The following is an 11,214-nucleotide window of genomic DNA, read 5'->3' on the forward strand; positions in this document are numbered from 1 at the left end:
TGCGTAAGATTTTAGGTGGAACCTTCTGTCTCTCCCAGAGGTTTACTAGTTTCTATTTTATATTTTTTAATATGTAATTTTGTTGATTTTATTTTGTTAAGCATATTTGTGTTTTTTAAGGCTAATCTCTTAGATGACCAACTTTTTGAACACGTACAAACATGTTGCATGTGATCGAGTGATTTAAAGCCATAATATAATGCAGTTTGAAAAAGAATCTAGATAGTTTTCTATAGGGAAAATGCGTAATTTTTTATATTTTTAAAGCCATAGAAAACTGCAATTTGAAAAAGAATATATGTAGTTTTTATTGGGAAAATGTGTGTTTTTGCTTTAAAAAATGCTTAAACCGGTTGTTGAAGGAGACGTGTCGCGAGTTAAACGTCATTTCATTCTTTAATTATTCCAATAATTGGTTTTTAGAACTACAAATTGAGAGAAAAATAAATTAATGGTGGTGCCCAAAAAATTGTGGAATCTGTGACTGATCATTTTCTTTGTTTGAGGTGAGTGTAGTGGCGACGTATGACGTTGACATATGGAGTACATAATAATTACATTATAGAACTTAACCATAAAGATTAGATTGCATTTTATATCCCATTAGTTAGACTACTTGGTTTGAGGTCATCAGAAGAACATATATATATATATATATGGTTTTAATTTAGTTTTAATCTTAGGTGGTACCATTTATGATTAGAGGTTGCAAAGAAATTTACATTTAAATACATCCTTCTTCTTTTTTTTTTATAGAATAACTAGAATTATATTCCATGTATATTTGCATTGTTTTTATATCCTCAAAACGATTTTTTTTTCCCTTGACAAAACATAAGATCTGTTTATAATGTTTAGTTTATATTAGACTTTGAATGTGTGTTATGAACAGTTTATGCCGACTCAAAAGTTAAGATGAGAATATGGAAAAAGCAAAGTTTTAAAGTTATGATGGGAATAGGGAATGGAACTCAAACATTCTAATGCCCCAACAAACGCAATTACATTATTACCAGACTCATCTTTCAAGTTCCATCAGAAAAAGAAACAAAAAAAGATTCGTGGGAAACAAAAGACATACGTTTTAGATCGATGTTTCTTTCTTTATGTGGATGTTTCTTGACGCGTGTCAATAGTTCCCACCATTAGTCTGACTTAAGTTGGTTTTGGTCAAGAGGTCATTTTTCCTCATGTTGTCACCAAAGGTCCAAAAAAACATAGAAATGAGTTCGAACTTTCGATAGTAGAACCGAATAAATGCTCCAAAACTGGTAATGATAGAGAAGACCGAGACAAAAGTTCATTGAATTTGTTGTAATGGCCTGAAGATATTTATGATAATGAAAGTCAACGTGATTGTGTTTTTTTTGGTCATCCTCATCCGCATAATACATGTTATTGATACAAAGAAATCCTATTTATGATTTTGTGTAGCTGTGCAATTGCAATTATTTTATTACGTATTTTCTTTTAAATTATTTTCTTTCATTCTGTACTTTAGCACTATCCAAAATATTACAAATTGGAACCGTCATACTTAATTAATTATCCCAACATAATTATATGGTTCAACGTATGTTATTCTATAATTTGTGAGTAAAAAAAAAACTAATGTAGAATTGTTAATACATGTTTAGAAAGTTTCGGTTATTTCCATCAAATTAAACGGATAATCATCACCAAGTCAAAATTGTTTATTTCCGACTTTTCCATGTAGGAAAAATGCTCTCTATCCCTGTACACAATGTAACAGAATGCTTCTATTTGATAAAAAGATGACAATTCGTTATTAGGAAATGTGAAAAGAGTATACACGTCTATAACGAGATACCTCAACTTGACTGTAAATGAAAAAGTAAAAAGCCCTATCAACATGAAAAAAGTTACACGCATTTGTTAATATATGGTTTTAATACATAACTGGAGCTCTTGGTACTGAATTTTCAAAATAAGTATACTCAATCATGCATGAACCCGGTTTATCCATAATAGTGAGTCTTAGCTAGTAAGTTAGGTTCCCCTTATAATTATAGAAGAATTGTGTGGAATATATATAAAATCTATTGAATGAAATTCTCATTTAACCAAAACAAAAAAAAATACATTATAAAATTACTTCATTTTTTTTTTTGTAAAAAAGGGAGACATAAATCACGATTTAAAAATAATTGTAAGATTGATAAAATATCACGAAATAAGTTAACCAATATGAAAAGCGGTCTAGGCGGTCGCCTAGGCGCTGTCTAGGCGCTAGGCGCTCAACCGACGCCTAGACGACCGCCTAAACCGCCTAAAATCACATATATTTCGATTTAATATATTTATCTAATTTTTAATTATATATAATTAAAATTTAAAGTTTTACATTCATATACATAATTACAAATCTTTATATGTTGTTGATATCAATTAAAAACTACATTTTTTCCTAAGTTTTGTTTATGGTTTATTACTTTTATTTATCTAACATATATTTTTGTCTACAATATTACATATATAATGTTCTACGTTGAAAACGCCTAAACCGCCTAAAATCGCCTAGCCTCCGATTAAGCGTTCTAGGCGCTAGGCGTTGGGTCACCGCCCAATTACCGCCTAGCGCTTTCTTGAACATTGCAAATTAGCAATTGTATAACCTTTAAAATAGACGATGTGTTTGAAGTCCATTTGAGTGTACATGCAACAATCTACAATTTTTTCACACGTTGGTTATTGCCTTTTTTGACTAAAATAAAATAAAATATTTGTTTATTTGCAGAATCAGTTTTAAAATACTTATAACTAATTGAAAAACAATTTACAAAATATGACATGTTTTTGTTGAAATTATTTTAATAATAAATAAAAACATATTCCAAAATTCTTTCCTTTTCTTACCAAACTTTATTATTATAAAAATTTGTAACCAAAAACAACATCTGCTTTTTATGCTATCGTTATTTACAAAATATAAAATAGTCAATTAGCTAATCCTATTATAACATTTTATGTATAAATTATTAATATTAAAATTAACAATTATTAATTCGCGTTTGCATGTATTTAGAATGTTTATGAAAAGTTGAAAACGCATGTCATTTTTTTCTCCAACGGAGACTTGCATTTACGCAAATTATTAATAGCCGTGGGTACGATTATATAGCCGTGGTGGTATGAATATCACTATATCAGTGAATAGTGATGATAAAATGGGGATAAATTAAAGCCAAAGGTGTTGGAAATAAATCCAAGAAATGAAGACGTAGAGATGTCGATGGTTTTTTTAGAACTTGAATTTGTCACGACTCATACGTTTAAAAAATATTATCCGAATTGTTTAGTCTAAAGATACTATTAAAAAGAAAAGGTAAATGAAGCTCATTGGTACCCCAATGTGAATCGAAAGGCAAAAATGTGTTAGGTGAACACAATAAAAAAATTACAAAAGAAATATATTAGAAAACAAGGCAAATAAAACCAAAGTCGCAATTTTTATCATATAAATATCTCTTTTGTCACCCGTCATATTTGAAAAAAATAAAGATTACAACGTACCTGTTAAATTTATAAAAACTTTCTAGATGAAGAGAAATATTAACTCATGGATACAAGTTGTACAAATTACGAATAGAGAGATATATTCAAGGGAGTGAAAAAGGAAATCATAATTCAAAAGATAAGACTTTTTGAATATTTTTTCATAAGATGATTATATATATGTATTCTTTTTTTTTTTCAAAAGAGAAGAAAGAAGAAAAGATGTTTCTTAGAATTTCTAGAAGCAAGCATCCGTTTTTTTTTTTTACTTTTATTCTTTTCAAAGGTAGGGGCCACTACTACCCAATCGAGGATCTATAAATCCTCTACGTTATAAAGACCAAACTTCGTGATAACACTTAACTAGTTTCTTTCTCTTTTTACTTACTTGTTGTTTACATACAGAAGAAAAAAAAAAACAGAGAGTTTATAATTAAATTACTTATATATCACACGGATTAGCTCCGGCGAATTATGGTCGTCGTCTTCATCTTCTTCCTCCAAAAGATTTTTCCTTAAATGGAAGAAACCAAAAGAAACTCCGATCTCCTCCGTTCTCGTGTTTTCCTCTCTGGCTTTTACTGCTGGGATTGGGAATTTCTCACCGCTCTCTTGCTCTTTAGTTGCTAATAAATATCCTCTGCTCCGATCTTTAATTGCTTTCTAAGTTTTCTAGATTATTTTTAGTTGTTTCTTTTTTTTTTATATATATTTTGGTTGGGGGTGATAACTCGCCGGAGATGACGGTGGCGCAAAGATCTGTACCGGCGCCGTTTTTAAGCAAAACGTATCAGCTAGTAGATGATCATAACACAGACGACGTCGTGTCATGGAACGAAGACGGAACAGCTTTCGTGGTGTGGAAGACAGCTGAGTTTGCTAAAGATCTTCTTCCTCAATACTTCAAACATAATAACTTCTCAAGCTTCATTCGTCAGCTCAACACTTACGTGAGTTTCTTTTTTTTTTTACATTTATTTATTGCTTCCTTCAATTAAAACTCGTTTGGTGAAATTGAATCATTCTTTGGTTGTTGGTTGGCCAATTTCGTAATTTTTCGAAAATTTGGGGGTTGGTGAGAAAAAGTTTCTAGAAGCTCAGAACAACACTTTCTTGTTTTGTTCTGTTTTTTTGTAGGGGTTTCGGAAAACAGTACCGGATAAATGGGAATTCGCGAACGATTATTTCCGGAGAGGAGGAGAGGATCTGTTGTCGGATATACGACGGCGTAAGTCTGTGATCGCGGGGAAATGTGTAGTTGTTGGTGGTGGTAGTACGCCGTCTGAGTCAAACTCGGGTGTTGGTGGGGGTGGTGATGATCACGGGTCAAGCTCAACGTCATCACCAGGTTCGTCTAAGAACCCTGGTTCGGTGGAGAACATGGTTGCTGATTTATCGGGAGAGAACGAGAAGCTGAAACGAGAGAACAACAGTTTAAGCTCGGAGCTAGAGGCGGCGAAGAAGCAAAGGGATGAGCTGGTGACGTTCTTGACTGATCATCTCAAAGTAAAGCCTGAAAAGATCGATCAGATGATCAAAGGAGGAGGGAAGTTCAAACCGGTGCTGGAGTCTGACGAAGAAGAAGAGAGTAGTAGTGATTGCGAAGGCTGTGGTGGAGGAGCGGATGAGGGGGTAGGTGAAGGGTTGAAATTGTTTGGGGTGTGGTTGAAAGGAGAGAGAAAGAAGAGGGACCGGGATGAAAATAATTATTTGGTCGGTGGGTCCCATATAACGAAGGAATTAAAGAACGTGGACTTTCACGCGCCGTTGTGGAAAAGCAGCAAAGTCTGCAACTAAAACAAAACAAAACAAGTGTTTCGAAGACTGTTCAAACCAGCGTGTGACACGTCATCGACGACAGAAGAAAGGAAAAAACATGATTTTCTCCTAAGGGAAAAAAAGTTCGTTTTTATTATTTTTAAATGGTTTTTTTTTTTAAAGTGAACGAAGAAGAAGAAGAAGATCCAGAAGGATCAAACGCAAATATAAGAATTTTCATGTATATCCCTATTTGTATAAGGATTAATTAGTGTATGTTTAAATATATTTATATAATAAGACAGATGTTGAAAGTTTTTAGTATTGGGTGTTTTTGGCTTGATTTATTTCTTGAGATCCCTTTTTCTAATGTGTAAAATGCATGGGGACTGTCTAGATTCTTGTACTTTGGTTGGAAACTTGAAATAGGAAGAAATTTTTACTTTTACTTTTTATTTTTATTTTTATGATTTGTTTTCTTGCAAGTAGTAGGTGGTTTCCGTGTTTTTACGTAATCCGTTGAATATTTTCAATTCAAATTGTTAAGAAAATAAAGTCACATAAACACTGTAGCAATTCTCTTAATTACAAAAAATAAAAAATAAAAGCTATTGCAACAAAATGCTGTATATGAAGTTAGTAAAAGGGTTCCAAAGATATCACTACTAAACTAAAGAGGAGAAAACCCAATAATGTACCGAATTAATAAAGAGAAAAATATTTCAACTGGCTCCACAACAAATAAAATTATTAATCTGTATATACAAATTCATAATTAGTTATATACTTATATATTGAGATAAATAACAAAATATTAGATAAAGATATAGTATATTATAAATTTTGTTTTTATGCCCAGTTAAGTCCCTATTGGCCAAGACTTACATCACTTGATTGAGTAGAAGAAGATGCAAAACAGAAAATCAGAGAAAAAAACCCTACTTTTCTCTCTCGCCGCTTCTAGTAACACACAGCCTTCGTCAAGCTTCCGACCGGCGCGTGGCGGCTTATCTAGCGCCGGCGTCGGTCCCCCCTTTTAATTTCATGCTTAATTTTCAGTCTCTGTATTTGTATCTTGCGGTGGTGGAAGTATGGTGGTTTTTTGGCGATATGGAGTTGCAGATGTGGAGCTTCAGATCTGAGCGAGATTGTGTCTTGAATTCCAGATTCTTAGGATCTGTTTGTTGCTGGTGTGTCCAGGCTGCTGTTTGTGTTTGCAATTCACGGAGAGGAATATTGGCTAGGCTCAACTATGACTGCTGATTCTCTTTGTTGAGTATACGCGAAGATGGAGGCTCCTGGATCTCTTTGTGACGGTTCTTCCACCTTCTTTCTTCGACAAATCCTTAATCCCTTCATTGTCTCGGTATCCTGTTCGTCTCTACTGTCTTCCTTACTTTGTCCCCTGTTTGCTGTGCCGAGTTTGTAACCGTTTGATCTGGTATCATCTGTTGCTTCTGTACCGTTTAGCTAGGGTTAGGTCTTTAGTGTAGTAGTTGTGGTTGAAGTTTGGCCCTTGATTGGGGAATCTTGTGGTTGGTTTGAGTCTCGATCTTGGGTTTGGTCTTTGCGGTAGGATCAGTTATTGTTGGGTTTGTGGTTGCAAGTTGATGGTTTTAATTCCGGAGCTTTCCGTTCCACGGTACGACTCGAAGAATAATATATCAACCTGACCCTTCCCTTCGTTTGCTTCCGTTCATGTGTTCTCGTTGTTTGAAGCCGCTTGTGTTGTTTGGTTGCGATTGCGTTTTACCCGCCCAGCCTTTGTCTCGTCCATCACCCTTGGTCTACTTTTCCAGCCTTTGTTTCCCTTAAGTTTGTTTCCCTTTCTAAGATTAGGCTTCGGTTTGATTAGAAGTTCTACTAGTCTTAGTTGTTTGCAGTGGGCTCTTCTCTCGTTTGTTTGGTCGTTGTGGTTGATAGCTTCTTCGTTCCTTCTCCGTGCTCTTTTGAGTTCGGATTTATGGAGAGGTTAGGCTGCGCTCCTTGTTCTTGCTTTGCAGATCTTTAGAGGTCTGACTGCTTTTTGGAAGTCTTCTACACAGACGATTCTGGACGCAGTTGTCGTCATCGTCGCATTCGGAAGCGTTTCGAGTCTTTGCTTGCCGGGTTATGAAGTCTTTGGTTTTGTTACTAGAGATTGGTTTCTCTTCATGATAGGAGGTGGTTGTTCTTAGCTTGGGAATTGCCGTGGGCATCCTTGGTAGTTCTCATCCAAGTGTTTGAGGAGAAGAGTTTTTCTTGCTTTCTAAGACTAGTATATCGTGTAAGGTTTTATGCCTCGTTGCCTATTTCTTTATTGTAAGGATTCATCCTCTTTTTTGGGTTTAATTTCTCTTCTTTGTATTTTTACTTTGGTTTCGTTTTATGTTTCCGGGAACTTCTGTTTGTTCGCCGGCTTAACTTCCCTCTTTTGGGCTTTAGACTCCGGGGATATCTTTGTTTTCCGCCGGCTTAGTTGGTTGTAATTCACCTTGTATCCCTTCAAGTTTTAATAATATCAGTTGACCAAAAAAAAAAAAAGATTGAGTAGAAGAAGATGCAGCACTCTACCAAGTACCAGCTCAGTAAACACAACTTTCATTTATTTATCATCACCATTTTATTTTATTTATTTTGTCTTCTAGTATTACATCTTTGATCTAAATTATATTATTACTTTCATCTTTGTATTTAATGACACAATTAAACTACCACTAGGTATTATTGTTTTTTATTTATCGAAAGTATAAAAATAAAAAATTGGTTTAGTAGTATATAATAAGAAGTCATATGATTTAATCATAGCCACATATAAAGAGATGTCGATGATATTTTGCTGCAACACTCTCTACTCTTCATCTCTCTCGCCGTTAACTCCAACTCGAGCAAACCCATCGCGATTCTCAAACAAACTCAGAGTTCGAGCTCAATCCCAGTCCATGGACGATCATCTTCACCGGAAATTCATGGAGTTCCCGTACGTGTCACCCACGCGCAGGCAGCTTATGGTTGATCTCATGTCGACGCTGGAGGATCGTCTCCAATCGCATCTCCTTCCCTGTAGCCTCCCACCTGATGTACGAAACTTCAAGAACCCTAACGGTTCCGCCGAAGCATCTATTCATATCAGATCCGGTGATAAATCATCTCCGGTAACACTGCAAACGATTCCTCTGTTTTTTTTGTTCTGTTTTTTGGGTTATGAGATTTCAAAAAACGAAATTGACTGCTTTGCATGTTTGGTTTAAGTAGAATCAGACTTCAATTTTGATATAAACGTAACCCTAACCAAAAAAATAAAACCTTTTGAAGTAATGAATTAACCCTAACAATTTTGATGTGAATCTTAGTGAAAGTTTCGTTTTGTTGTTGTTGTTGTTGTTCAGATTGATTTTGTTACAGGAAGTTGGATACATTGCAAGATCCCAACAGGAGCATCTCTCAACATAACAAGCATCTCTGCATTCTTAAACTCTTCAACAAAAGCTCCAAACTTTTTACTCGAACTAATACAGAGCAGTCCCACGTCGCTCGTCCTCGTCCTTGACCTCCCACACCGTAAAGACCTCGTTCTTTACCCTGATTATCTCAAGAAGTATTACCAAGACACTTCTCTTGATTCTCAACGCCAGTCCCTCCTTAAGCTACCTCAAGTCAAACCCTATGTGTCTCCTTCTCTCTATATCCGTTCAGCTGTCTCTCCTACTGCTTCCATGCTTCAAATCAATGCCGAGGAAGAGGATAAGTTGGAGGAGATCTTGAGAGATCATGTTAGTCCTGCTGCTAAGGAGGTTCTCCGTGTTTGGTTGGAGCGATGTGCCACCAAAGAAGACGAAGTGGATGGGGAAGAAGAGATATTGGCGTTGGAGAGGAGAGACAAAAGCTTTAGAAAGAAGAGCATAGAGGAAGATTTGGATTTGCAGTTTCCGAGAATCTTTGGAGAAGAAGTTTCATCCCGTGTCGTACACGCTATCAAAGAAGCTTTCGGTGTTCTCTAGTTTCATGTCATTATAACATTAGCTAATGTTCTCTTTGTACTAGTATATGGATTATTCTATTCAAGCAGGAAACAAAAACGTGCAAAACTAAAAGTCTTTAAGCTAATCTCTTTCAAAAGAGTTAAAACAGACAATTTAAAAAAGAGAGACAGATCATCTCCAACCAATCTCGTCATCTCATGCATCATCATAAATCGAATTAACAAAGTCATCCATTAATTTTTTTTTGTCTGATCAGATCATACTTTTCCTTCCTGCACAAGAAATGGTTAGTGTCTTTATCCTTTTCAAAAACAGTTTAAGTTCTTTTGATTACTCTGTTCATCGGTTCTGTTTTCTGTTTCTTCCGGCAGGCGAGCTACATGTCCCAAGCAGCACAGCTAAGAAGAGGTCTAAAGCCTAATGGGAAGAATTATGGGTTGACTAATCAGAAGAGACGAGAGATCAGAGAAATCTTTGATCTTTTCGATATAGACGGTTCAGGTAAACTATATAGTAAACCGATCCTTTAGTTTATCCGATTTACACTTGTTTATTTAAATCAGAAGCACATGACTTAGTGCATATATGAAATTCATATGTAGGTAGCATCGATGCTCGCGAGCTCAACGTTGCTATGAGGTCAGCTGCAAATATTCTTTCTTTTAAAGTTAATTTCTTCAAGTTAATGTTTATAAAGTAGTTCTAAAAGCTTATCATCTGATTACTGATTACTGATTACTGATTACAGGTCTCTCGGATTTGAGATGAATAATGAGGTTTGTGCAATTTGTTTAACATGACATGGTTGGCAATATTTATCCTCTGTTCAAATTTCTCGGTTCAGAATAAATCGGTTTATTTTCATTTTGTTTATATTATTTTGTTGTTATTGGTGATAGCAAATAAACGAGTTGATGGCAGAAGTAGATAAAAACCAAAGTGGAGCCATAGATTTCGACGAATTTGTGTACATGATGACAACTAAATTCGGAGAACGAGACTCCATAGACGAATTGTCTAAGGCGTTTAAGATCATTGACTATGACAATAATGTGATTAAATCTGAACCTTTTTTTTTCTTAATAGTATTATATTTTTGTTTGGATTAAAATCATTGTGTTTGAGTTGACAACTTTTGGAATCTTTTATAGGGGAAGATTTCACCTCGTGATATAAAGGTGATGGCTAAAGAATTGGGAGAAAATTTCACAGATAATGATATAGAAGAGATGATCGAAGAAGCAGATCGTGACAGTAAGTAGTGAAAACCTATATTAATCGTTTTATTTTCGCATATATGTTAGTTTTACCAAATAATCGGTTCGCCTTAAACTTATGCAGAAGATGGAGAAGTTAATTTGGAGGAGTTCATGAAGATGATGAGGAGAACTTCTTATGGATAAGTATAATAATACGTATGGTTGGACGATATCACTTCGACTTATATGATAATAAGAAAATGTTTGATTTGTTGTTTGGTCGTATAAAAATGCATAGTTGTAGTATATAAATAACAGTGTAATCATATGCATTATTGTGAATACAACAATAAATTGTCTTTAGATAATCATGTTTTTATCATTTATGCTTCTGTATACAGTATTGTGTAATCATATGCCATGTTTATTGTGTATAATAATAATCATCATACATGACATGAACATTGAAACTACGCCGTTTCATGAAATTCAAACGACGACGTTATTGGGTAGAGTAATAAACTTTGTAAAACATCAAAACGACTGCGTTTGGGTGTTTACTCTCCAACTTCGTCACCGCCGTGACCTGGATTTGTTGGGAGCGAAACCTTCTCCGGCGAATCGATCAATTTGGGAAATTCTGATCCTGAGATTATGGAATCGATGGAAGCAGCTCCATCTCCTCCTTTTCAATCTCCCTCTCGCTCCAGGTCTCGCTTCTCAATCTCACTGAGTTTTGAGGTTTATCTCATTGTAGCAACAAACAAAAACTCTTTTTT

At 34.9% G+C, this 11,214-nt stretch overlaps 4 protein-coding genes across 4 annotated transcripts in view; all 4 read left to right on the top strand.

Annotated features, from left to right (window-relative positions):
- LOC104729459 (heat stress transcription factor B-1-like) lies at positions 3,865–5,598 on the top strand. The gene is made up of 2 exons (XM_010448396.1): positions 3,865–4,466; positions 4,654–5,598. Exons 1-2 carry the CDS (start codon positions 4,257–4,259, stop codon positions 5,311–5,313), a joined length of 870 nt encoding a protein of 289 aa, XP_010446698.1. The 5' UTR covers positions 3,865–4,256; the 3' UTR covers positions 5,314–5,598.
- Positions 8,042–9,372, top strand: LOC104729460 (red chlorophyll catabolite reductase, chloroplastic-like). Its single transcript, XM_010448397.1, has 2 exons — positions 8,042–8,408; positions 8,643–9,372. Exons 1-2 carry the CDS (start codon positions 8,076–8,078, stop codon positions 9,252–9,254), a joined length of 945 nt encoding a protein of 314 aa, XP_010446699.1. The 5' UTR covers positions 8,042–8,075; the 3' UTR covers positions 9,255–9,372.
- LOC104729461 (calcium-binding protein CML19) lies at positions 9,411–10,803 on the top strand. The gene is made up of 7 exons (XM_010448399.2): positions 9,411–9,522; positions 9,608–9,737; positions 9,839–9,875; positions 9,985–10,012; positions 10,136–10,288; positions 10,388–10,490; positions 10,578–10,803. Exons 1-7 carry the CDS (start codon positions 9,520–9,522, stop codon positions 10,637–10,639), a joined length of 516 nt encoding a protein of 171 aa, XP_010446701.1. The 5' UTR covers positions 9,411–9,519; the 3' UTR covers positions 10,640–10,803.
- Positions 10,902–11,214, top strand: part of LOC104729462 (eukaryotic initiation factor 4A-I-like) — a 1,972-nt gene continuing 1,659 nt past the window's right edge. The window contains exon 1 of the mRNA XM_010448400.2: positions 10,902–11,145. Within this exon, the coding sequence (XP_010446702.1) occupies positions 11,090–11,145 (56 nt within the window). The 5' untranslated portion in view covers positions 10,902–11,089. The remainder of the gene's footprint in view (positions 11,146–11,214) is intronic.

The sequence above is a fragment of the Camelina sativa genome, chromosome 12 (genome assembly GCF_000633955.1).
Source record: "Camelina sativa cultivar DH55 chromosome 12, Cs, whole genome shotgun sequence".
NCBI lineage: Eukaryota > Viridiplantae > Streptophyta > Magnoliopsida > Brassicales > Brassicaceae > Camelina > Camelina sativa.

What these genes read in the sequence shown, in the direction of transcription:
- LOC104729459 (XM_010448396.1), top strand. Translation starts at nt 4,257, where the DNA reads ATGACGGTGGCGCAAAGATCTGTACCGGCGCCGTTTTTAAGCAAAACG. An exon ending in TTCGTCAGCTCAACACTTAC is followed by an intron (nt 4,467 to 4,653) that starts GTGAGTTTCTTT and finishes GTTTTTTTGTAG; the next exon opens with GGGTTTCGGAAAACAGTACC.
- LOC104729460 (XM_010448397.1), top strand. Translation starts at nt 8,076, where the DNA reads ATGTCGATGATATTTTGCTGCAACACTCTCTACTCTTCATCTCTCTCG. An exon ending in CCGGTGATAAATCATCTCCG is followed by an intron (nt 8,409 to 8,642) that starts GTAACACTGCAA and finishes GTTGTTGTTCAG; the next exon opens with ATTGATTTTGTTACAGGAAG.
- LOC104729461 (XM_010448399.2), top strand. An exon ending in GAGCTCAACGTTGCTATGAG is followed by an intron (nt 9,876 to 9,984) that starts GTCAGCTGCAAA and finishes TACTGATTACAG; the next exon opens with GTCTCTCGGATTTGAGATGA. An exon ending in GATTTGAGATGAATAATGAG is followed by an intron (nt 10,013 to 10,135) that starts GTTTGTGCAATT and finishes TATTGGTGATAG; the next exon opens with CAAATAAACGAGTTGATGGC.